Raw genomic sequence first — 21,110 nt, forward strand, 5'->3', positions numbered from 1 at the left:
CGGTTCATCATCTTGCTCTTGATTTATATCATGCAGTAGGCCTAATAAGATACGATATTCATCGAATGAAAACTTGGGACCATTTTCTTTAATAGATCGAATGATTCCCTATAATTTAAGAATAAATTATTTGTAAAACATCTTCTTCGTGTAAAACCGTTACTACTTTACCTCACTACCAAGATTAAACAACTGATAATATTGTCTTGCGCGTTCCATAATTGAGCACTGAGATAAAGGTACAAAATTGCTTAGATTTTGTTGTAAGGCAAAAATATTCCGAATCATCTTATGTACACCATTACTGTTTAATCTTTTAATATAAGATGCTTCAGATATTAAAATATGAACAATTAAACCAGGCAAACCATCAAATGTAAATCTATAAAATACATATTCAGTCATTGTATCGAATATTGATAAATAATTAAAACTTTACAATTCATCCCTGGGAGGTAAAGATGCATTGATACAGTCATCCAATTCTATTAAATCAGAATTTAAAGTGATGACATATGGATCTGGCTCGAAAGTTTCGTCTTCAAGATAGTAATTACCATCACGAATAGCCATTTCTAAATAATACATTGTGTGACAGCGTCCTTCTAAACGTAATGTGAATAAACATGTCTCTGCTAATTGTTGATATGTAGTAAGTAATGCATCAAATCGTCTATAAAATATGTATATATAATCAGAAAATATAAGTCTATTTCTATTTTCTTTGTAAATAAAATATAATAAGTTACTTTTCAATTTCTCCACGAAGGGATAGTAATGCAGTCGAAGTATTATCTTGATTTTCTTTAAATTGACTAGAATTTTGGCTTGACCATTGATTTGAGCTTTTAATATCGGATAGATTTCCTTGGTCAAGTGATTTAGTAGTTGAATGAGCCATAGAAGAGGAAATACTGACTGAGCGTAATTCCCAAATTTCTCTTACAAACCATTTTAACGTATGATATAATCTTCCTAAAGCTATCAATTTTTTAGAATCAAAAATTAATTCATCTGCTTCCAATAATCGATCATTTTTCAATTTTAATTCCATAGTTATTTCCTATAAATATTCTATAAGCTAAAGTTTTAAAGTATTGTTTTCATGTTATATTTACAGCTTGGTTAAGAGCTTTAATGAACTCATTATCAGATTTCTATAAAACACACACACACACACAACATGATTATTAGTATACATAAATAAATCATGTACTAGCCATAATGATATATTTCTATACCTGATCGTCGTTAAAGAAAGGATTCTGAGCAAGTAATCCAACTAAATTTTCATCCTGAGCCCAATCTCCACTCGTGCTAATAGTAACTTCAGCTGTGCTTTTTTCTTGATTATCAGCATAGGATTTACCTCTAGTTATGGTCGCTTTAAAAGTATAGTATTAATAGACATGCATACATTATTTATAATTCAATCTATTTACAATAAAATCTTTGATAGCATTTCTCATAATATTTGAGGAGCACAACTTCAATTAATCGAACATATTCATCAGTATGAAACGGCATACTATGCATTGTACGACATAAGCTTTGAATGACTGAAATTAATGCAACAGCACTCTAAAGGTCACAAAAATAAATATTAAAATAAATTAAGAAAAAAAAAGTATAAAATAAGAACTAACCTTTGCAATTGGGTATCTTGAGTATTTCTTATAATCACGCACATCTTGAAAAGCCTCCAAACCTTATCATATAGCAATATTAAATATAAAGTACGAATAGGATATCTATCTGAACATAACTTACCTACTGTAGCATGTTGGATAAGTTGCAATACCTTCTCTTCAATCTGTGGTAAAAATACATTTACTGAAAAATCGTCTAAGAAGCTATCGAATCCTTCTTCATTTTGGTCATCACTTTTTCGTATAAATGAGTTAGGAAAAATAAAATAAAATAAAATAAAATAAAAATACAAGTATGTATATGAAAGCACTTACTAATTGGGGAAAACCTCTCTTAAACGTTGTAAGAATGCCATTGTTGGCTTTAACAAAACGCTCACATTATAAGCATCTGGCTTTACTAATATTTTATGACCTTTAGACGACACATCATTGGCATATTTATCCACAATAGTTGAATGATGTAAAGAATTATTTGATTTTAATGAACTAAATCCAGGCACTTGTTTTCTATAAGATAAGATCAATTTTTGTTTTACTTCATCATATGCTTCATTTAGTTGTGTATCTACTGATGTTTCAGCAAAAGTAAAAAGTTGCTTTGAATTTTCCCTTTTACTACGAAAGTTATTTGTTGATGAAGCCTCGTTTACAGATACAATACTCTGATCTGAACTAGTTAAATAATCTTGGAGTAGAGATCGAATCTAGTTTTATATTTTAAAGATATGCTTATAACCGACTATGTATTTAATATTTTACCTCTGTTTGAACAGGTCGCCATATCTCATGAAAATGATAAACTTCGATATTTGAACCTAAAGATGCTTTGTGTTTTTTTTATTAATAACTATATCATCATCAGTTATATACTTAAGCTTACCTTCTTCTGTATTGTTAGTTTCTCCACTTAAAAGCCGCTAAGAATATTTAATAGTGTTAGTTATACTCTAATTAACTACTCTTAAACTTACTTTCTTGATTTGTCGTGCACAATTTTCAATAAACCGATGTCCTCTTAAGACAGATTCTAATTTTGAATACAGTGTCCAAAGAAGATCCTTAAGAATTTCATTCTTTACTTCTGAATTAGCTTTATCCAAACAGTACATGTCATTTTCATCGTTATTTTTATCTTTTTTATGTGTTTCAACCCATTTATTTATAGGTCTGTTTTTTTTACCTTATTTTAATGAATGTACTTGATAAAAAATAAATAATAATTGCTTACCTTTGTTCTACTTCAGATATAGTTTTATCTATCAATGAATGGATTTCAATGGGTAATCTTTCTTGTATTGTCTTTTTTTTTAAAAAAAAAAAATAAAAAATGTTAATTTCATTAATAACAATGCTTCCTGTTGATGATTGATTTACCTCTAAAGCAGCAGGAATATCTCCTAAAACTAGTAATGATTCCATAATAATTTCCATATAATAATATGAATCTGTTTCAGGATTTTTATCCAAATCTTCTGATAACTATGAACGGTATAAGAACAAAAAAATAAAAAATAAAAAAAATACAATATAGACATACTATGTCATTTTCAGCTGAGAGTATATTAGCTTCTTCTGCTTGGTCTATATAAGTTAATATATAACTAGTTAGACATTAAAATAGATAAGCTGAACTGACCCTTCTATTTACCATTTGAATGATTTGTTGGTTTTATATCTTCAAATATTCTAGGCTTTATGGTTATTTCAGGCACTATGGAAATATTCAATAGTCAGAGAAATTAAAGAATATATGTAGACCTTATTCTAACTTACAGTCCTCCTGCTGAGGTGTATACGCAAACCATCTGTTATCACAATATGAATTTTTTAAATAAAGGTGATTATGAAGCTCTTCAATAAGTAAATCATAAAGTGCCTAATAATGTTTAAATTAATATCTTCGTTTATAAGATGTCCTGTTTACTTTTTCTCACATTTTTTTGAGATTTCAAAGTTCTTCGAATATCATCTAAAGCCCCAATTTGCATCATATCTTTACTCATTGCCTGTTTCAAAGAACTCGATAATAATTTCGAAGCACTAAATACATGCTTATTTTCCATCATCGTTTCTATCTTTTCTGGAGTTGTCTTTAACTCTTCTCTAAAGTAACAAAAGTTTAAATTTATACATTTTATGTAGATTCTTTTGCTTACATTATTTCCAAAACAGTTAACATTTCTTTATATTGTTGCGACTTGTACCATAAATTTAACAAATCAGTTCTCTTCAAAAGTAATTCTTCTTTACATTTTTTAAGATTAGCTTTCATTTGAACCACTCTATTGGATGAGTCTATATTTTTTTTTAAGTGAGTACATTAGTAGTAATATCTATCAATAAGCTTTTTTTTTTCTGAGGTTACCATTAATATACTGTAATACACCACCAAATGTACCAATTGAATTATTAAATCCTTTGTAATAATCTAAACATGAAGTTAGAATTAAACATTTTAACATGTATTTTATATATAATTGCAAAAGTATACCGTTAACAATTGTCTTTAAGGCCATATCCAAATTATAAAGTATATGTTGGAATGCTTTATAATCCTTCTTTTTTCCAGCTGAACTGTCATCCAATAATTTTAATGTTAAGGTAACTGGGTCAAACTATTCATATATAAGTACAATTATTAAGTATGATTACTATAATATTTACATCATCTTCCAACATAAATTGCCATCCTTCATGAATTTCTCTCAAAACCGCTATATATAGTAAAATATTAATTTATTCTAAACCAATTCTTTTAACATTATATTTAATCCAAAAAAAAAAACTACCTTCAAATTCAGAAAAGTCGCCTTGAACGTTTTCATCTGTTTGATCAAAAGAATCTTCTTTTGATAATTGAGTAATATATTTATCTCTAACAATACTTTTATTTCGTAAAGCAGCAAATCCTGGAGAATCAGGCTGTAGAAAAGGATTATTACTCATTATAAATAAAGCAAAAAATAACAACAATATTTTCTTTTATTAAAGCATTTGAAAGTCCTTCAGAAATTAACATGATTGGATAATAATAACAGCATGTTTTTTTTGTGTGTGTATTAAATAAATAGAAAGATGACATAAAGATATTTTTCTTTTCTTCTTTTTTTTTATGAATTTGTAAAACCTATGCATGTAAAGATATAACATCATAAAATGATAAGTAACATATGTTATCATACACTATGCCCTGACGAGAAAATGACAACATTGATGAATTAATTTTAAACTCTGTCATCACTAAAAAAGGAAACCCTTAATCCTTTCTTTTTTCTACTTTTTTTTTGTTTTGTTTCGCTTTTTTTTTTTAATTTCTTTTTTTTTCACCCATTTAACAACATTAATAAAATGGAGTCGACTAATGAAACATTAATTAAAACAATAAATGCAGTTCCTTCAACTGATGTTATATATAAAGTAACAGAGTTATCAATGTCACAAGAGCAACCATCACGCTCTCTATTTACAAAAATGATTGGATTTGTACCAATGCTTTTACTGAAAATAGCTAGTTTTGCCACTATATCCGTTCCTGTCTTCTTTTATCGTCTCCTTACATGGTCTTTTACACTTCATCTTAATTTTACTTCGTTATTGATTATTTTAGGTATAATTGCTACTATTGCTTATTTGATCGTTCGATATCGTTTCTTGACAAAATATTCAAGGTTAAAGCCTATCAATAAACCTCCCAAGGTAGCTTCTTCATTTGATTTGCATCCTGATACAGGTGATGAAGATTTTGCGGGTTATTCAAAGCCAGGTAGTTACAAAAATTATCCCGATGAATTTTTATCGGCATTTTTGTCCTCGATCAAAATTTTTGGTTATTTGGAACAGCCTGTGTTTCATGAATTAGCTCGTCATCTTCAAACTAAAAAATTGTTAGCCGGTGATACTCTTTTTAGAAATCCGGAACAAGAACGCTCCTTTTATATAGTTGTTGATGGACATGTGCAAGTCTTTGTTAAACCAGACGACGATGACAACAAACATGATAGTGATATTGATTCAGATAATGAGAATTTCAGTTATTTTGATAAAAGTGATGAGTTTTTGGGGTTAGAGCATGAAAAGGAAAGGAGTGATAAGTTTAAAAAATATACTTTAATTAATGAGGTCAATGCGGGCGGAACTTTGTCTAGTTTATTTACTATCCTATCTATCTTCAGAGAAAGTTTTAATCGTGCTGAAGCTAGGGAAAAACAACGTCAGAAGTCTGTTTCATCTATAAATCGTCTTCGTATGAATCCTCTTTATAATGATACTACAAATGACATGAATAGAGATGTCTCTTCAGATGATTGGCGTCAAGTATTTCCTAGTCTAGAAGATCCTTTAACAATCACTAAGCCTGCTTTTCCTACAGAGCTTACTTTAGAAGATACCATGTTAAGTCCTAGGAGTAGAAGTCAATCATTACAACGGCAGCACCAGCAGCAGCAGCAGCAGCGTTTCACAACAAGTGATCAAGAAGAAAATGACCCATTTATCGATAAAAATACTCAAAACCTTGGTCAAATTGAACCTTTAAACATCAGTAGCACGCCTATAGCTCTACAAAGCTTTTCTTCTACTTCTTCTTCCCAGATACAGCCTTCTACTATGATTCAAACTTTTAAATCAGAATCCTCACATCGTCGTAGAAATAGTCTCTCTCGTCGCTCCTATAGATCAGTTCATCCAAATATTATCGCACGTGCTACTGTTGATACCACATTAGCCGTTATACCTGAAGAGGCTTTCCATAAGTTGACTCAAAAATTCCCAAAAGCAGCAGCTCATATCGTTCAGGTTATCGTAACCCGTTTTCAACGAGTTACACTAATGACAAGTCATCGATACCTTGGATTAACAAAGGAGTTATTAAAATTAGAGAAGCTAGTGAATGAATCTGCTAGTTTATATGAATTACCTTCTGATTTTTTTGTGCCTGGTGGTATGGATCGATTAAGACGTAAATTTAATGATGAAGAAGGATTATCTAAAGATGGTGAAGGCATCCTAACTGCGCCCTCGGAAATCAGTCGAAGTGAAAGTTCTGGTCTTATTCAGGCAATTGGCATTATTGATATTCCTGGTACACCTTCTTTACATGCTCACAATTCCGCTAATGGAAGCATTAACAATAACAACAACAACAAAAATAACAATAACACTCTTTCATCTTCACCTATATCAGTTAATAACAAAGGGGGTTCTCCTCCTTTACTTCATCAAAAAATCAATAGAAGAGGCGAGTATAGTATGGAAGATGATGAGCATTTGCGAGCTTCTGTTATGCATTGTGTTTCCGATGCTTTAGGTATTAAAATCAAAGCATTACCTTCTTCCTCCTCTATTTCCAATACGGATACTTCGATAGGTCATCATCCTTCTCTACGTTCCTTTCAACGATCTTCTCTGCATACTGGTAACCATCGACATTACTCTCATTATCCTATGGATCTCTTTTCTCATACTGGAACTGTTGATTCCAGCGCATCACCCTCATTAGATGCTTATGATAATTCTTATTCTCATGATGATGATCTAGATGTTCGTTCAACTGCATCCTCTACTCATTCTGGCAATACTAGTTTCGATCTATTTAGTAGTAGTAGTAGTAATAACCATCATAGTAGAAATTCAGAACCTATTCATCCTGATGATATTCAAATCTTATATTTTCCTAAGGATGCTGTCTTAGTTAAAGAGGGCTCTCATAATAATGGTCTATTCTTTGTCATTGATGGTCTTCTTGAAGCCTCCATGACATCTACAGCAGAGGAAATAGAAGATGAAACTGGTATGGGTCATCGTAAAGATCAGAGTGTCAAAGTCAAAAACAAGATTGATTATCAATCATTCATGGGCCATCATAAATCTCGTATGGATGATAACGATTTTAACTTGTCACGTACTTCTTCTATTTCATCTATAATCCCTCAACAACAAAACTCTGATAAACCTATAGAACCTGCAAAGAGTAATAGTACAAGTGCAAAAGTAGATCAAACAGTAGCCTCTGAGGCCCCCGCTGGTCGAACAAACGAAATCAACCGAAATGAAAAAGATAGAGAAAGAGTCAAGAAGCCCTTATTTACCCTAAATCCAGGTAGCTTTGCCAATTACCTTGATGCCCTTACTGGCTTCCCTAGTCTTGTTGAAATTAGGGCTAAAACGGATACTTATGTTGGCTATGTTTCCAAAAAGAGGCTAGATCGAATTACTGATAAAAATCCCACCGTGATGTTAAAGCTTGCCAATCAACTTGTAGGTCATGTTAGTCCTTTAAGTAAGTAAATAATAATAATAATCAAATTAAAAATATATATTTATTTTTTTTTTATTTATTTATTCATAGTTCTTCATATTGATATCTCCTTGGAATGGATGCAAGTAAGTGCTGGTCAAATTATCTGTAAGGAAGGTGAACCTAGTGACGCTATCTATATGGTGCTTCATGGTCGATTAAGAACAATTCATGAAAAGAAAGAAGGAGAAATAGAGATTCTTGGTGAATTTGGTCATGGTGACAGTGTTGGAGAGTTAGAAGTTTTAAGTAAGCAAATTTAAAAAAAAAAAAAAAAAAAAAAAAAAAATAAAATAAAAAAAATCTCAAACGTTTTTTTTTTTTTTTTGTTATGTAGCTGGAGTACCTACTGCGTCTACACTTCACGCTATTCGTGATACTGAACTTGCTCGTATGCCAAAAACTTTATTTAACGCCCTAGCACTTCGACATCCAGAAATCTCTTTACAAATTTCCCGTATGGTTGCCTTCCGCTCACTTCAGCTAACCACTCATCGTAACTCGTCCAGCTATGGCCCTGATGTATTTCATATTAAATCAAGTGCAGATGCCTCTGCAGCTATCTCTTCCATTGCTAATAATAATTATAATAATAATAATAGTAGTAGTAGTAGTAATAGCTATCCTGAATTATATGGTCGAAATAATGTCAATCTTAAAACAATTGGTATTATCCCTGTTAATTCATCTGTCCCTATTACTGAATTTGGTGAGAGTTTAAAGACTGAACTCATACATTCAGTGGGCGCAACCTGTGCTTTATTAAACAGTGCAACCGTAACAACTATTATGGGGAAATATGCATTCTCTCGTTTAGGTAAACTCAAGATGGCATCTTGGCTTGCAGAGCAAGAAGAAAAATATAGAATTATCTTGTATCTTGCTGATAGTGGTGTTACATCTCGATGGACTCGAACATGTATCCGTCAATCTGATTGTATTTTATTGGTCGGCCTTGGTGATGGTGATCCCTCCGTGGGTGAATATGAACGTTTCTTAATTAACATGAAGACCACAGCACGTAAAGAACTTGTTTTATTGCATGGTGAAAGATCATGTATTTCTGGCACAACTCAAAATTGGTTAAAGGTAAATATATATATATATATATATATATAAAGTATCTGTATACTGTATATATTCACTTAAATCTCCTCTTTTCCTTTATTTATATCTATTTATATATATATAGAATCGTCTATGGATTCAAGCACATCATCATATTTACATGCCAATGAAACAGCATACAACATTTGCAGCCACTGAGCGTTTTAGACCACCATGGTTAGCAGAACAAGGACGCAAGATGACGGCAGGTTCAATTAATATGCTTGCTAATGTCAAGGATCAACTTAAGGTTTATTACTTTGTTGTCCCTAATTTTGGTCGTCTACTGGATATGAAGAAACCAAATGCGAATGCGATAAGTACGATGAATTCACCCTCTCGTAATGATTTTGCTCGTTTAGCTCGTCGACTTTGTGGTAAATCCGTAGCCTTAGTTTTAGGCGGTGGTGGTGCTCGTGGTATTGGTCACGTTGGCGTGATTCAAGCTATTGAAGAAGCGGGTATCCCGATTGATATTATCGGAGGTACTAGTATTGGTAGTTTTGTAGGTGGGCTCTATGCTCGTAACATGGACCTGGTATCTGTGATCGCAAGAAGTAAGATGTTTGCGGGGCGAGTATCGAGTATCTGGAGACAGATCATGGACCTCACATATCCTGTAACAGCTTGGTTTACAGGACATGAGTTTAACCGTGCAGTTTGGAAATGCTTAGGCGATAGCCAAATTGAAGATTATTGGTTACCATTTTATGCTGTTACCACGAATATCACCTTCTCAAAGATGGAGGTCCATACGACAGGTTACGCTTGGCGATACATTCGTGCATCCATGTCACTCTCAGGCTATATGCCACCTATCTGTGACAATGGCAACATGCTCGTGGATGGAGGTTACATGGATAATTTACCTGTCTCCGTCGCGAAAAACATGGGTGCGGATATCATTATAGCTGTCGATGTAGCCTCTGAAGATGATACAAGTCCAGTTCACTATGGTGATTCCATCAGTGGCTGGTGGGCGCTCTTACATGGCATGAACCCCTTCAGAACATATAATATTCCAAGTATCGCGGATATCCAAAGTCGATTGGCTTACGTCAGTAGTGTAGCTAAACTTGAAGAAGCTAAAGTGACTGATGGTACACTGTACTTGAAATTACCTGTTCAGCAATACAGTACACTTGAATTCTCAAAATATAATAAAATCTTTCAAACAGGCTATGAAGTCGGCCGAGAGGTTGTGAATAAATGGAGAAAAGCGGGTTATGCCTCTGGTAGAATTACGAATTCAGATAAAGACTATCGACTCACAGGAAAGGAAGTAAAAGGAACACGAGGAAGACGAAATAGTATTTAAAAATTGTCTTCTCTGATATATTAAAACACACACACACACATCTTAATTTTAATCTATACACATATTTATTATTTATATACAATTAATAATATAAGAGTAGTCATAGTTAATCATCTTTATCTAATAAAGTTTCCCATTCATCTTCTAAATCTGAATTAGTGTTATCTTCTTTACTACAAGTGTCTGTATTATTTTCTAAATTATTACATTCTTCTTTCACAGATAACCTTTCTTCTTCTTCCATCGATTTTTTAGTTTCCAACTCTTCATCGCTTGATGAAATAGTAGTTGTAGTAGTAACATTTTTGTTAAGTGGCTCAAACCAGGCATCTTTAATTGGCTTATAAGGGTTATTACCACCCACTTTCATCCATCCATCATCATCATCATCATTATTATCTACATCTTTTAAAGCGTCATATGAATTTAACGAATGTGTCTTGCCATAAAATGTAGTTTTGCTTGTAACGGATGATGGTTTGGTATTTGAAGATAACTGTTTCTCACTCCAAGTTACTTCACCTTTCTGATTAATCCAACAACAATCAACACGAGCAGCCTTCACCTCAGACAAACCATCCGTATTACTCGTAAAGGCGCCCATAACAATCTTCTTTAATTGCCAAATAATTTTTTCTTTTTCATCCATAGAAACTGCATCACTAATAGATGGTATAACAACAGCATCATTTTCATTCACCCATTTAGAAGTAAAAGGAATAGTATCGTTATCAATCTTAAGAAGATTTGCTAAATCAGCATCTAATTCTAATTTAGTTAAACCAAACGCCATATCAGATAAATATAATGCGTTAATAGGCTGCTTCAAGGGAGACCGTCCATTTGTATTCATCTCGGCATTCTGTATAGTAGTCGGGGCTCGATTCAAATGGGGATTACGAGCTGCTTTAGAAAGCAAGATAGGAGGCACTCTACAGATACCAATTGTTTTACGTAAAATAATGGAACGTTTAGGTTCCATATCAATTGCTTCAGTAGCAATATTAAAATGGATAGCATATCGATGAATAAAACGGCGTTGCTCACTATGCATAGGCTTGAAGTGGTGTGTTCTCTTTTCCTTATCCTCCACAAACTCAATTAATGTAATCTCTATGTTACGACACCAAACAGGATACTGATTGTAGAACTCTCGTAAGCTATCATCATAATAACCAAGATGATCGGATGATAAGGCTATCTTTGTATCAGATCCTAAAGAAAGAGTAGGTGAAGAACCATAGGATGCTCCAGGGGCATAATCATCACGTTTGATATCTAAAGCCATAGCCAGTCGTCGATTGCGCAAAACTTTAGCACAGAAATCATTACATTCTAATTCAGTTTTGGATCCACTTGATTCAGAAGTTGCATTACAGGGAATTTCCATTGTTAATTGTCCACATTTACAGCTGGCCTTTATTCTAGCAGTACAAGGCTCAACTTCAGGGCAAGAACCTTCATGACATTTTTGTTGACAAGCATGACCACAACTACCTCTGGCGCCACCACAGGTTTGTTTACAATCTTCGCCTTCATCGAGACAAGGCCCATTATGGCATGATTTGAGACAAATATGTTTACCACACCTCAACGGCTTTCCACATACACGACCACAACGAGGGGATTCACGATAACAAGGTACATTCTTTAATTCAGTTTTACCACAAAGGCAGCGTCTATTAATAAGCACAGGACAAGGTGGACAAGGCTCATTATCAGGATGGCAGTTATGATTTAAGAATCGAATATGTCCACATGGGTTAGGACGAATACATGGATGAGGACATGGTGGAAGTTTTGTTCCACAGCGAACAGGAGGCTCTAATCGAGTACGACCGCAATGGCAAGTAACGTCTTCAAAAGTAGCTTCTAAACAGGGGCGACATTTTCCTTTATGACATTTATCTTGACAACGATGAATACCACATGATAATAATTGATCGCATTGTAAAGGACAATCATGAAGGAATTCAGTACCAGGCCTTCTTTTACCTTTCACCTTCATAGCAGGACAGCATTTAACACCACATTGATGGCGTCCACAATTTCGCATTGATCTACAGACACGATCACACAAAGGTGGTTCTCCTCCTGCAGCTTCACAAACATTAGCACAAGTATCTTCAAATGTAGTTGACTGACAGCGACACAGAACTTCTATTGTTACTTGACATGGAGGACAAGGACCTGTATGACATTTTTCCATACAATGATGACCACAAACAGCCATTTTGTTGCAAACAGATTCACAGGTAGGAATAGGATCAGTACATGTGATACGTTCCTTACCAGCCAATAATTCCATAATCGTATGTGCACCACAAGGACACGTTTTAATCACACTAGGGTCAAAGGGACATACTTGTGAATTAGCAGTACAAGGATGACATGACTTTTGGCAATAATGTTGACCGCACAAATAAGCTCTAAATATTCAATAGAGATGTGAGTTATAAAACTAAAATAATTCGTTGTACAAACTCCTTTTTTTTTTTTTTTTTACTTACGTATCACATTTTTCTGTACAGCTATAGTATCCAATATGTCCACGTAATTGCACTTGTTTACCGCTTCCACAACGAGCTGTTCTTTCATGTCGTCCACAGTAACAAGATTGAACTTCTTGTAATTCACAAGGAGGACAAATACCAGCATGACATTCATCCTCACATCTGTGCTTACCGCATCCAAGCAATTCATCGCAAATATCAGCACAAGAGAATCCTTTAGTGGAGTAATCTGTTTCTATACATCTTGACTGACGAGTAGTACGACCACAATAACATGTTAAAACTGGACCCATAGAACTACATGGTGGACAAGGGCCAGGATGACAAGGTCTAATATAAAAAGGTAAGCATATATAGTTAGTAATATATCACACTATATACAAATATATATGTATATAACTTTGAACATTTACAATACACATTTATGTGGACAATTCTTATGCTTTTTGCAAAGCTTATCACAACTGTGTGGTGTACTATATCTTGAACTTTCTGGATTTCGCTGTTTACCACAAAAACAGAGATAATCTCGAGGTATGGCTGTACGACTATTTTGACAACCGGGACATCTCCAACCAGTAATCATTTTATTAGTCGAGGTATCTATATAAATAAACTAATTTATCACCTCTGTTCTATTTTATATATATAGAGAAGAAAAAAAAAAGTTACCTTTCAACGATCTTGTAGCCCATGTTTGAATACAATCTAAATGGAACATGGCCCAACAACAATCACAACTCCATATAGGATGAGCTGCTCTTATAACGTCCATACAAATCATGCATTCATATGTTGAGGTTTTCAGTTCATGACTTAGGAGGGTTGCCATGTCATGATCACCAGCAGGTAATGATTTAGTCTGCTTATTTTTTCGAGATTTATTTTCCTTTTTCTTATGCTTAGTAGAGGAATCACTTTTAGCATCATCTTGAGGATCAGTTAAACGACCTTGAGCTCTATTTTTAGTTATACGAGCAATTGGTTTTGTCTCGTTACTAGAAGAGGGATCAGAAGGCTCTGTTTTTCGTTTATGTTTCTTATTTGTCGATTTATCTTTAGTAGTATTCTCCTTTTTAGGTGTACCTGCTTCCGTAGCATTCAGGACATTTGGATTCTTTTTTTTATTTCTACCTCTATTATTGTGTTTTTTTGTTTTCTCAGCTTTTTGTTTTGAAGAGCTTGAAGCTTCATTATTTACACTATCATTGGTATTGATCACTGTTTCAGTTACTTGTTGAGGAGTTAGAGCTTCTTCAACAGAGCTCATATTAAATAAATACTTGGAAAAAAAAATATTTATATGTGTATAAAAGTATAAAATATATATAAATATGTTAAAAAAAAAAAAAAAAAAAAAAAAAAAAAAAAAAAAAAAGTTACATGAATGTGACTGGAGCATTAAAATTAAAAAAGGAAATAAAACTCAAACTATTGGTAAACAGCGACTTACTGCGGAAATTATTTACTGCGAACATACTAATAATCACTATTTTTTTTTATATAATCATTTTATTTTATTCATGTATGTTCATTTTTTGAAGAAGTTTGCTGTGCCTATATTATTTCAGGTTAAACTAATTCATTGATAGGTTAAAATGACTAAGCCTATTATAGTAATTACCTGATAAAGTCCTGTGTAATATCCACAATAATACCAAGCCATCATTAAATTTGAAAGATCTCCTAATAAAGAAGTTAAATAGAGAATAAAAGCAATAAACTAATACTTCAAACCTTCATTCGACATTGTAGAATTTTGAAATGATGTCGGAATGTTTGTTTCATTTTTTACATCTTCATTCTTCTAAAAGACAAAATCAATTGAATTTTGTGGGAAGGGGGATTTTTTTTATGATCTTACTGATACATTTTCATGATAAAAAGGCATTTTATCAGGAATAGATTTTCTATTTAATGTTGATGACTATTTATAATTTTAGATAAAAGCTATGCTGTCAAGATTACAAAGTTAATATTTACTTTATTCTTTAGATTGTGTTTTTTCTGAATTTTATTGCTATAGGGAACTTGTTTTATCTCTTTTTCTTTTGAGTATTTATTCTATACATGCATGTTTTATTAATAACTACCAAAAAAAATAGCCTTTCTTTTATTTATTTATTTAACTCTATATGCTTCCACTGTTTTATCCCAATGTTCAATTAATTCAGAATCATCCCAATCAAGTGCATTCTAAAATTAATTCAAAAATACATTTGTACTTTTTTTTTTTTTTCATTAATATATATTGTTGAAAGATTTACTTGCTTGTCTCCGGCATTGAATAAAACTGTTCCTACTTTGAAATCTTCCATTTAAAAGTATATCTGCATATACGCTTAAAAGGTTTTATTTATTTAAGAAAAAAAAAAAAAATAGACAAATAGCTGGAATTTATATATTTTTCTTAGTTCATAATATGCTGTAAATTTCACTATAAAATCACTTCTAATCAGGAATAGATTGTATAATCTATATGCCTTGTATTTATCAATGTCTACTTAAAGTATCACTGTTATAGAGTCATAATAATGATTAGATATCAAAAGAACGTATCATTTTTTTTATTTTGATTATCTTTGTAATTCTAGGTAGCATAAAATAGGCTATATTTGTATATAGCAGCTCTAATGTTTACCTTCAACAAAGACATTAAACTTCATCAGAACAAAACGGTTATTGGATTTAAGCTAGATGATTCAAGTGATCCTTCATTATTAAGGATGTTTAGTGTTTAAATAGATGTATTTTGTTAAATACTTTGATTAAATAACTAGACATTTGTAATCATCAAAAATATTCTTTCGTTTAATGCAAAAGTATTTATTTGCACTAAGAAACTTGATGTAGTATTAATAATCATACTATTTAAGTCTACTACTGTCAAGTAGTTAGCCATGCCTATAATAAGCCTTTACTAATACTTTGTTTAGCGTTTTAACAATAACAGTCAACATGAACACCATGTGCATCTACAAATAAAGCAGCTTTATTTATTTATTGTGATTACAAATAATTTGCTATTGAGTCATGCTTCCATAAAATAGCTAGTACAAGTGTCATTCATATTTTAGAATATGAGTCCAACTAATAGCATTTATTATTATTATACACACACTTACCAATATCTTTTGCTGTTCTTCCATGCTTATCTTTAGTCAGTTTATTTACATGAACAGTCTCAACTAGGAATTGTACAATATCGAAATGGCCTTGTCTTGCAGCGTGCATCAAAGGCGTCCAATGATCCCAACTATCGGCATTATCCCATCCTTGCTGCTGTGGCTTTATATTTAATATCATCTCAAGAACATTCAAATGTCCAGTCATTGCAGCATGATGAATCATGTTACGACCCAGAGAATCTGTATTACTTATATTGGCACCTTGATCTATAATTAAATAGCGTAATAAAGTCAAGTTTTGTGATAGGGCTGCATCCAACAACAGATTTCGACCTGAATTGTCACGATGATGAATAACGTTATCATGAGTATGGGATAATAAATAAGTCGTCATTTCATAAGCTGGCGTTGGATCATGATAAGCTGCTGCCGCTTGAATTGGTAATCGACCCGATTGTGTAGTTTGTGTAATTGCTTTTGGATATTGATCTGTCAAGTATTTTGACACTTCAACATGCCCTACGTGAAATAGACAAATATATATGTATATGATTCTTTCTCTTTTTTTTTTTTTTTTTTTTTTTTTTTTTTTTTTTTACAATATAAATATATATATATACACATATACATACCTTCTTGTACAGCCAAGTATAAAGCTGTTCTTCCATCTTTAGTGGTTCTATTTAATAAGGCGCCTGCTTCAACTAAAACTTTTACCACTTCAAAATTTCCTTTCATTGCTATAAAATAATATTGAGTTTTTTTTTCACGTGTAGAAAAAGAAAAAGATACAATGAAACTATCTATATATAATTTTGTTTACATGCAATCATAACAGGTGTCCAATCACCTCTTTTCATGGCATTCACATCAACATGACAAGTTTGAATAAGAAATACAAGACATTCGAGTGAATCAATAGCTTCATGAATGGGTCTTCTTCCATGCTCATTGATGGCTTCTGGATCTGCACCATGTTGAATGAGTAAGGACATAATAGGTAAGTTATGAATTCTTGAAGCAAAATGAAGTAAAGTGTCGCCGTGTTCATCTTTTTCATTAATAGCTTGTTGATTGTCTTTGACTATCTTTTCAACTTGGTCTTTATTATCAATAGTTTTTAATACTTTATGTATAAATTGATTAGTCGATGAGAAGGTACTCATAATAATTTAATGTAAGTTGATATTAGGAGCTAAAGAAAAAAAAAATACATGTCTATATTTTAAAAGCTGCATTATTTTGAAGAAAAGTTCAAATTCAGAGAAGAAAAAAATTTTTTTTTTTTTGATCTATTATATAATACTTTGACTAAATACCTGAAATAGGCTTGATAGAGAGTGGCGTATCTATTAATGGAGGTAATAAGAATCTATGATACCATCTGATATTTCTTCACTTTATCTACATAGCTACTATCTATTTGTTAACTAATTAGTAGTGTGTTTAAAAGATATTAACAAAAAAAAGAAGCAACTCGAGAAAAAAGGACATCAAGTAGTACTATTGTATATTCGAACTTGAATATAATTAAAAATAGATGGCTATTCTGTTTATCCATTGATATATACGCGAAAAAAAAAAGCAATCTGTAATTATGTGTCCACGCTAGCAAGCGTAATGTTTACGAAATAATTCAATTTTGTGCACAAAAGCCTTAATAATTCATCATTTATGTGACTGTCCCTTTATTAGTGAGTCTATATTTTTATATCAGTGTATGTAAATGACCCCTTATTCAATGAAGACCAATAAAATACAAAACTCTAAAAGATACTATTTTATTTACAATAGACTCGATAAAGTATTTGTAATATGGCTATTTAATATCATTACTGACCTAGTAGTAAAAACATATAACTACAAATAAATAAGTAAAAGTATATATACATAATATATATATATATATATCAGTATATGATAATTAATGACAATAGTAATCTTGTATATATGAATTTCAAGTACCTCTATTTGTTTATTTTTTTTTTTTCTACATTGCTCTCAGTATAGAAGCTGTACTTACTGTCTAGAAAATAATTAACCCACTCAGCTGATGTCATATTTTTAGCTGTTAAATTTAGACAGCCAATCAAAAAATAAAATGGGGAATTTGAATTTGAAATAACCAAACGCTTAATTTTTATACAATGTTTCTTATACTTGCAATGTCTTTTCTTTTTTGTTTATTAAAAAAAAAAAAGTAGTTGACTGACAAGAGTCCTCTTTTAAACACTCTCCTCTTTCTTTCTTTTTTTTATAATACATTTATATACATTTAATATGTCTTCGCCTGCTGTATACAATCTTGGTAATGCACCAGTTACAGCTCATTCATTTAACAAGAATCGTAAGTATAGATATTAAAAAAGAAAAGAAAATTAAAGCTATTCATCTAATATATGCATTCTCCGAAATATAAAGAATTGGTTGTTTGCCAAAACACGAATGATGCTCAAATTTATCAATATGGTCATTCTAATTCTACATTAGAAGCGACTTTAAAAGGTGTAAGTGTGTTTCATTTTTTTATTATATTTGAAATATAATTATAGTAATTTATAATTATTATACAGCACGATAAAGTTATTACCAGCATTGATTTTGCTCCAAATACAAATCGTATTGTAACTTGTTCTCAAGATAGAAATGCTTATGTTTGGACAAATGAAGGCGGTACTTGGAAGCCAGGGCTTGTATTATTACGTATTAACCGTGCTGCCACTTATGTTCGCTGGTCACCTAATGAAGAAAAGTTTGCAGTTGCTAGTGGTGCTCGCTGTATTGCTGTATGCTATTTTGAAGAAGATAATGATTGGTGGGCCAGTAAACATTTAAAGAAACCTATTCGTAGTACTGTACTTTCTCTTGATTGGCATCCTAATAATGTTTTGTTGGCTGCTGGTTCTGCCGATATGAAAGCTCGTGTCTTTTCTTCTTTTATTAAAGGACTTGACAAAAGGTAATACAATTGAATATTGAACTGGTACATGATGACTCACTTTTTTTGATTCTACTAGACCTACACCTACTAATTGGGGAGATAAGTTACCCTTTAATACTGTTTGTGGAGAGTTTAGTAATGGTCGTGGTGGATGGGTTCATTCAGTTGCTTTTTCTCCTTCTGGTGATGCACTTGCCTTTGCTGGACATGATTCATCTATTAACTTAGTTTATCCTCAAGCAGATGGTCAACATACTCTTTTAACTATTCCTAGTAATACACTTCCATTCCGTTCACTCATTTGGGCCAATGAACGTCAAATTATTGCAGCTGGTTATGATTGTTGTCCCGTTCTTTATGAGACACAAGATGGTCAAGATTGGCATTTTTCAGGATCTCTTGATATTGGACGTAAAAAGGTTTCTCAAACAACCTCTGTCTTGTCTCGTTTCAAGACGATGGATTCCCGTGGCGAAGTTGAAAATGATACTACTTTAAACACGATTCATCAAAATACCATCAAGTAAGTGACTATTTAATTTTGAAAGGATCTATTTATATGCTGATATCATTTAAAAAATATAGTGAAATTCGAGTTTACTCTGGTGATCGATCTAATGTCACTCAATTTTCCACTTGTGGAGTTGATGGTAAAGTTGTTATTTGGGACTTTGACCCTAGTCAACTTGTTGCAGATCTTTCTTCTCTCAAGATTTAATAAGGAAAAAATCCTTTATTATTATTATTATTATCAGAATAAGATTATTTTGCATGCATAATATCTTTACATAATTCATAAGAATAAAAAGTGACACCCATTGCAGGAGCCACTTTGAGATAATTCGGTAATAATCCTCTATACAATGATTTGAAACCCTCTTTTTGTACCATTGTCTTTAACGCATGTAGAGTACCGTTATACTTGTATTCTGCATTATTCATACCCACTACTTGGAATCGTCTACGGAGTACATCTAGATAAATAATACATGTATGCATACATACATACTATTTAAAAGGACGATTCTTTATATTACACATCTTTCTCTTTATATATAATATACCTAAAGGATAAATAATAGTTTGAGCAATGGATCCTGCTAAAGCACCACAAAATAGTTTTCTAATATTGCCAGAATTTTCCTCTATTGGAATCAAATAATCCTTCAAGACTTCATAACATTGAAAGTTAAGGGCAACATATGGAGCGACTCCCTAAATTTATGATTCTATTAGATCTTTCTTAAGTTACTCTTTATTCTTTTCTATACCATACCAGTATAGTTGGCCATAAACCTCTATATAATCCTCGAAAACCACCTTCTGTTAAATAAATGGTTTTTATTGTCGGCACAATACCAGGAAGCTTTTTCTTTACGACTGGTGGTGGTGATGATGATGATGATATATCATTGATATGATTTAAAGAGAGTGAATTAGCAGATTGAATTGAAAGTCGAGTACGAACGAGATCTAAAGGATAAGTACAGACGACAGAGACAGTACCTGCTAAGGCACCTGCTATTAATCGTCTTGGAGTATCTAATTCTGATTTCTCCTTTTCTAATAAAATCGATTTAAATTGTTCATAAGCAGCAAATTGTGAAGCACTATAAGGAATCATTCGAATCACATTTGTACCATTTCCTCTCATGAATCCTCTCCAACCTTCTTCTTTCCACATATGATTTAACGTTGACCAAATACCTGTATATGCCCCCATATTAGGTCCTTGTACCTAATTTTTATTTTTTATTCAAAATACATGTGAGAACACATACTGATATAATTTCATGTGATTTCAAATGAAGATCTATATACGGAACCACAGATGCATCACTCTCTCGCTCTCGCTCTCTCTCTCTCTCTCTCTCTCTCTCTCTCTGTGTGTGTGTGTGTGTGTGTGTGCGTATATGTATGTACACTTACTTGAAATAAAATTTTCATTCTTTCCATTGGGCTCACGACAGTACGAGAGAGTGCTCCAGCAATACCACCCGCAATCAAATGCTTTATTGTATCCGATGAGGTATCCATCCTATTTATCGATTTATTATGAAAATGGCTAGATGACTGCTGAAGTTTACAAGTAGGTAAAACGTGAGTCATTAAGATATCTATAATTTTTCCGAGCTGTTCCGAATTAATATTATTAT

General features: G+C 32.2%; 8 protein-coding genes across 8 annotated transcripts; 2 read left to right on the forward strand and 6 right to left on the reverse strand.

Moving 5' to 3' along the window:
* Window positions 1-162: 162 nt before the first annotated feature.
* BX663DRAFT_433609 (uncharacterized protein) lies at window positions 163-4,114 on the reverse strand (the record flags this gene model as incomplete). Its single annotated transcript, XM_051523004.1, has 19 exons — window positions 163-382; window positions 440-673; window positions 750-1,063; window positions 1,119-1,157; window positions 1,242-1,384; window positions 1,443-1,581; window positions 1,647-1,708; window positions 1,771-1,883; window positions 1,965-2,356; window positions 2,412-2,476; window positions 2,533-2,569; window positions 2,624-2,819; window positions 2,881-2,951; window positions 3,027-3,124; window positions 3,301-3,363; window positions 3,426-3,528; window positions 3,587-3,755; window positions 3,809-3,947; window positions 4,018-4,114. 19 exons carry the CDS (start codon window positions 4,112-4,114, stop codon window positions 163-165), a joined length of 2,694 nt encoding a protein of 897 aa, XP_051383156.1.
* Window positions 4,115-4,950: 836 nt separating this feature from the next.
* Window positions 4,951-10,470, forward strand: BX663DRAFT_471922 (uncharacterized protein). Its single transcript, XM_051524164.1, has 4 exons — window positions 4,951-7,929; window positions 7,999-8,196; window positions 8,285-9,036; window positions 9,140-10,470. The coding sequence occupies exons 1-4, from the start codon at window positions 5,001-5,003 to the stop codon at window positions 10,370-10,372; spliced, it is 5,112 nt and encodes a 1,703-aa protein (XP_051383157.1). The 5' UTR covers window positions 4,951-5,000; the 3' UTR covers window positions 10,373-10,470.
* On the reverse strand, window positions 10,471-14,181 carry BX663DRAFT_560725 (uncharacterized protein). Its single transcript, XM_051531905.1, has 4 exons — window positions 13,558-14,181; window positions 13,299-13,488; window positions 12,883-13,215; window positions 10,471-12,801 (listed from the first exon to the last, which is right to left on the reverse strand). The coding sequence occupies exons 1-4, from the start codon at window positions 14,153-14,155 to the stop codon at window positions 10,479-10,481; spliced, it is 3,444 nt and encodes a 1,147-aa protein (XP_051383158.1). The 5' UTR covers window positions 14,156-14,181; the 3' UTR covers window positions 10,471-10,478.
* BX663DRAFT_507713 (uncharacterized protein) lies at window positions 14,144-15,247 on the reverse strand. Its single transcript, XM_051527384.1, has 8 exons — window positions 15,153-15,247; window positions 15,016-15,081; window positions 14,869-14,949; window positions 14,750-14,812; window positions 14,623-14,692; window positions 14,510-14,571; window positions 14,269-14,442; window positions 14,144-14,167 (listed from the first exon to the last, which is right to left on the reverse strand). The coding sequence occupies exons 1-7, from the start codon at window positions 15,201-15,203 to the stop codon at window positions 14,407-14,409; spliced, it is 429 nt and encodes a 142-aa protein (XP_051383159.1). The 5' UTR covers window positions 15,204-15,247; the 3' UTR covers window positions 14,144-14,167; window positions 14,269-14,406.
* A 728-nt stretch (window positions 15,248-15,975) lies between these two features.
* BX663DRAFT_434143 (ankyrin repeat-containing domain protein) lies at window positions 15,976-16,751 on the reverse strand (the record flags this gene model as incomplete). The annotated part of the gene is made up of 2 exons (XM_051523048.1): window positions 15,976-16,532; window positions 16,646-16,751. 2 exons carry the CDS (start codon window positions 16,749-16,751, stop codon window positions 15,976-15,978), a joined length of 663 nt encoding a protein of 220 aa, XP_051383160.1.
* Window positions 16,519-17,386, reverse strand: BX663DRAFT_42566 (ankyrin repeat-containing domain protein). The gene is made up of 4 exons (XM_051522501.1): window positions 17,333-17,386; window positions 16,837-17,208; window positions 16,646-16,744; window positions 16,519-16,532 (listed from the first exon to the last, which is right to left on the reverse strand). Coding segments are annotated over exons 2-3 (345 nt in total). The 5' UTR covers window positions 17,180-17,208; window positions 17,333-17,386; the 3' UTR covers window positions 16,519-16,532; window positions 16,646-16,742.
* Window positions 17,387-18,293: 907 nt separating this feature from the next.
* BX663DRAFT_485915 (WD40-repeat-containing domain protein) lies at window positions 18,294-19,672 on the forward strand (the record flags this gene model as incomplete). The annotated part of the gene is made up of 5 exons (XM_051524642.1): window positions 18,294-18,360; window positions 18,435-18,520; window positions 18,587-18,972; window positions 19,031-19,477; window positions 19,540-19,672. 5 exons carry the CDS (start codon window positions 18,294-18,296, stop codon window positions 19,670-19,672), a joined length of 1,119 nt encoding a protein of 372 aa, XP_051383162.1.
* A 44-nt stretch (window positions 19,673-19,716) lies between these two features.
* Window positions 19,717-20,991, reverse strand: BX663DRAFT_433634 (mitochondrial carrier domain-containing protein; the record flags this gene model as incomplete). The annotated part of the gene is made up of 4 exons (XM_051523007.1): window positions 19,717-19,928; window positions 20,019-20,169; window positions 20,231-20,692; window positions 20,884-20,991. The coding sequence occupies 4 exons, from the start codon at window positions 20,989-20,991 to the stop codon at window positions 19,717-19,719; spliced, it is 933 nt and encodes a 310-aa protein (XP_051383163.1).
* Window positions 20,992-21,110: the final 119 nt, after the last annotated feature.

This window comes from Cokeromyces recurvatus, assembly GCF_025118155.1.
Source record: "Cokeromyces recurvatus strain NRRL 2243 chromosome Unknown BX663scaffold_11, whole genome shotgun sequence".
Taxonomy (NCBI): Eukaryota; Fungi; Mucoromycota; class Mucoromycetes; order Mucorales; family Mucoraceae; genus Cokeromyces; species Cokeromyces recurvatus.

Bases quoted from the DNA above. Each gene is read 5' to 3' on its own strand.
- BX663DRAFT_471922 (XM_051524164.1), top strand. From the start codon at position 5,001: ATGGAGTCGACTAATGAAACATTAATTAAAACAATAAATGCAGTTCCT. The intron at 8,197-8,284 runs GTAAGCAAATTT...TTTGTTATGTAG, and splicing joins TGGAGAGTTAGAAGTTTTAA to CTGGAGTACCTACTGCGTCT. The intron at 9,037-9,139 runs GTAAATATATAT...ATATATATATAG, and splicing joins CAACTCAAAATTGGTTAAAG to AATCGTCTATGGATTCAAGC.
- BX663DRAFT_560725 (XM_051531905.1), bottom strand. From the start codon at position 14,155: ATGAGCTCTGTTGAAGAAGCTCTAACTCCTCAACAAGTAACTGAAACA. The intron at 13,489-13,557 runs GTAACTTTTTTT...TTATTTATATAG, and splicing joins GGCTACAAGATCGTTGAAAG to ATACCTCGACTAATAAAATG. The intron at 12,802-12,882 runs GTAAGTAAAAAA...TTGAATATTTAG, and splicing joins TGTACAGAAAAATGTGATAC to AGCTTATTTGTGCGGTCAAC.
- BX663DRAFT_42566 (XM_051522501.1), bottom strand. From the start codon at position 17,179: ATGAGTACCTTCTCATCGACTAATCAATTTATACATAAAGTATTAAAA.
- BX663DRAFT_507713 (XM_051527384.1), bottom strand. From the start codon at position 15,203: ATGGAAGATTTCAAAGTAGGAACAGTTTTATTCAATGCCGGAGACAAG. The intron at 14,950-15,015 runs GTTAAATAAATA...ATGCATGTATAG, and splicing joins AAACAGTGGAAGCATATAGA to AATAAATACTCAAAAGAAAA. The intron at 14,443-14,509 runs GTAATTACTATA...GAAATAATATAG, and splicing joins ATTACACAGGACTTTATCAG to GCACAGCAAACTTCTTCAAA.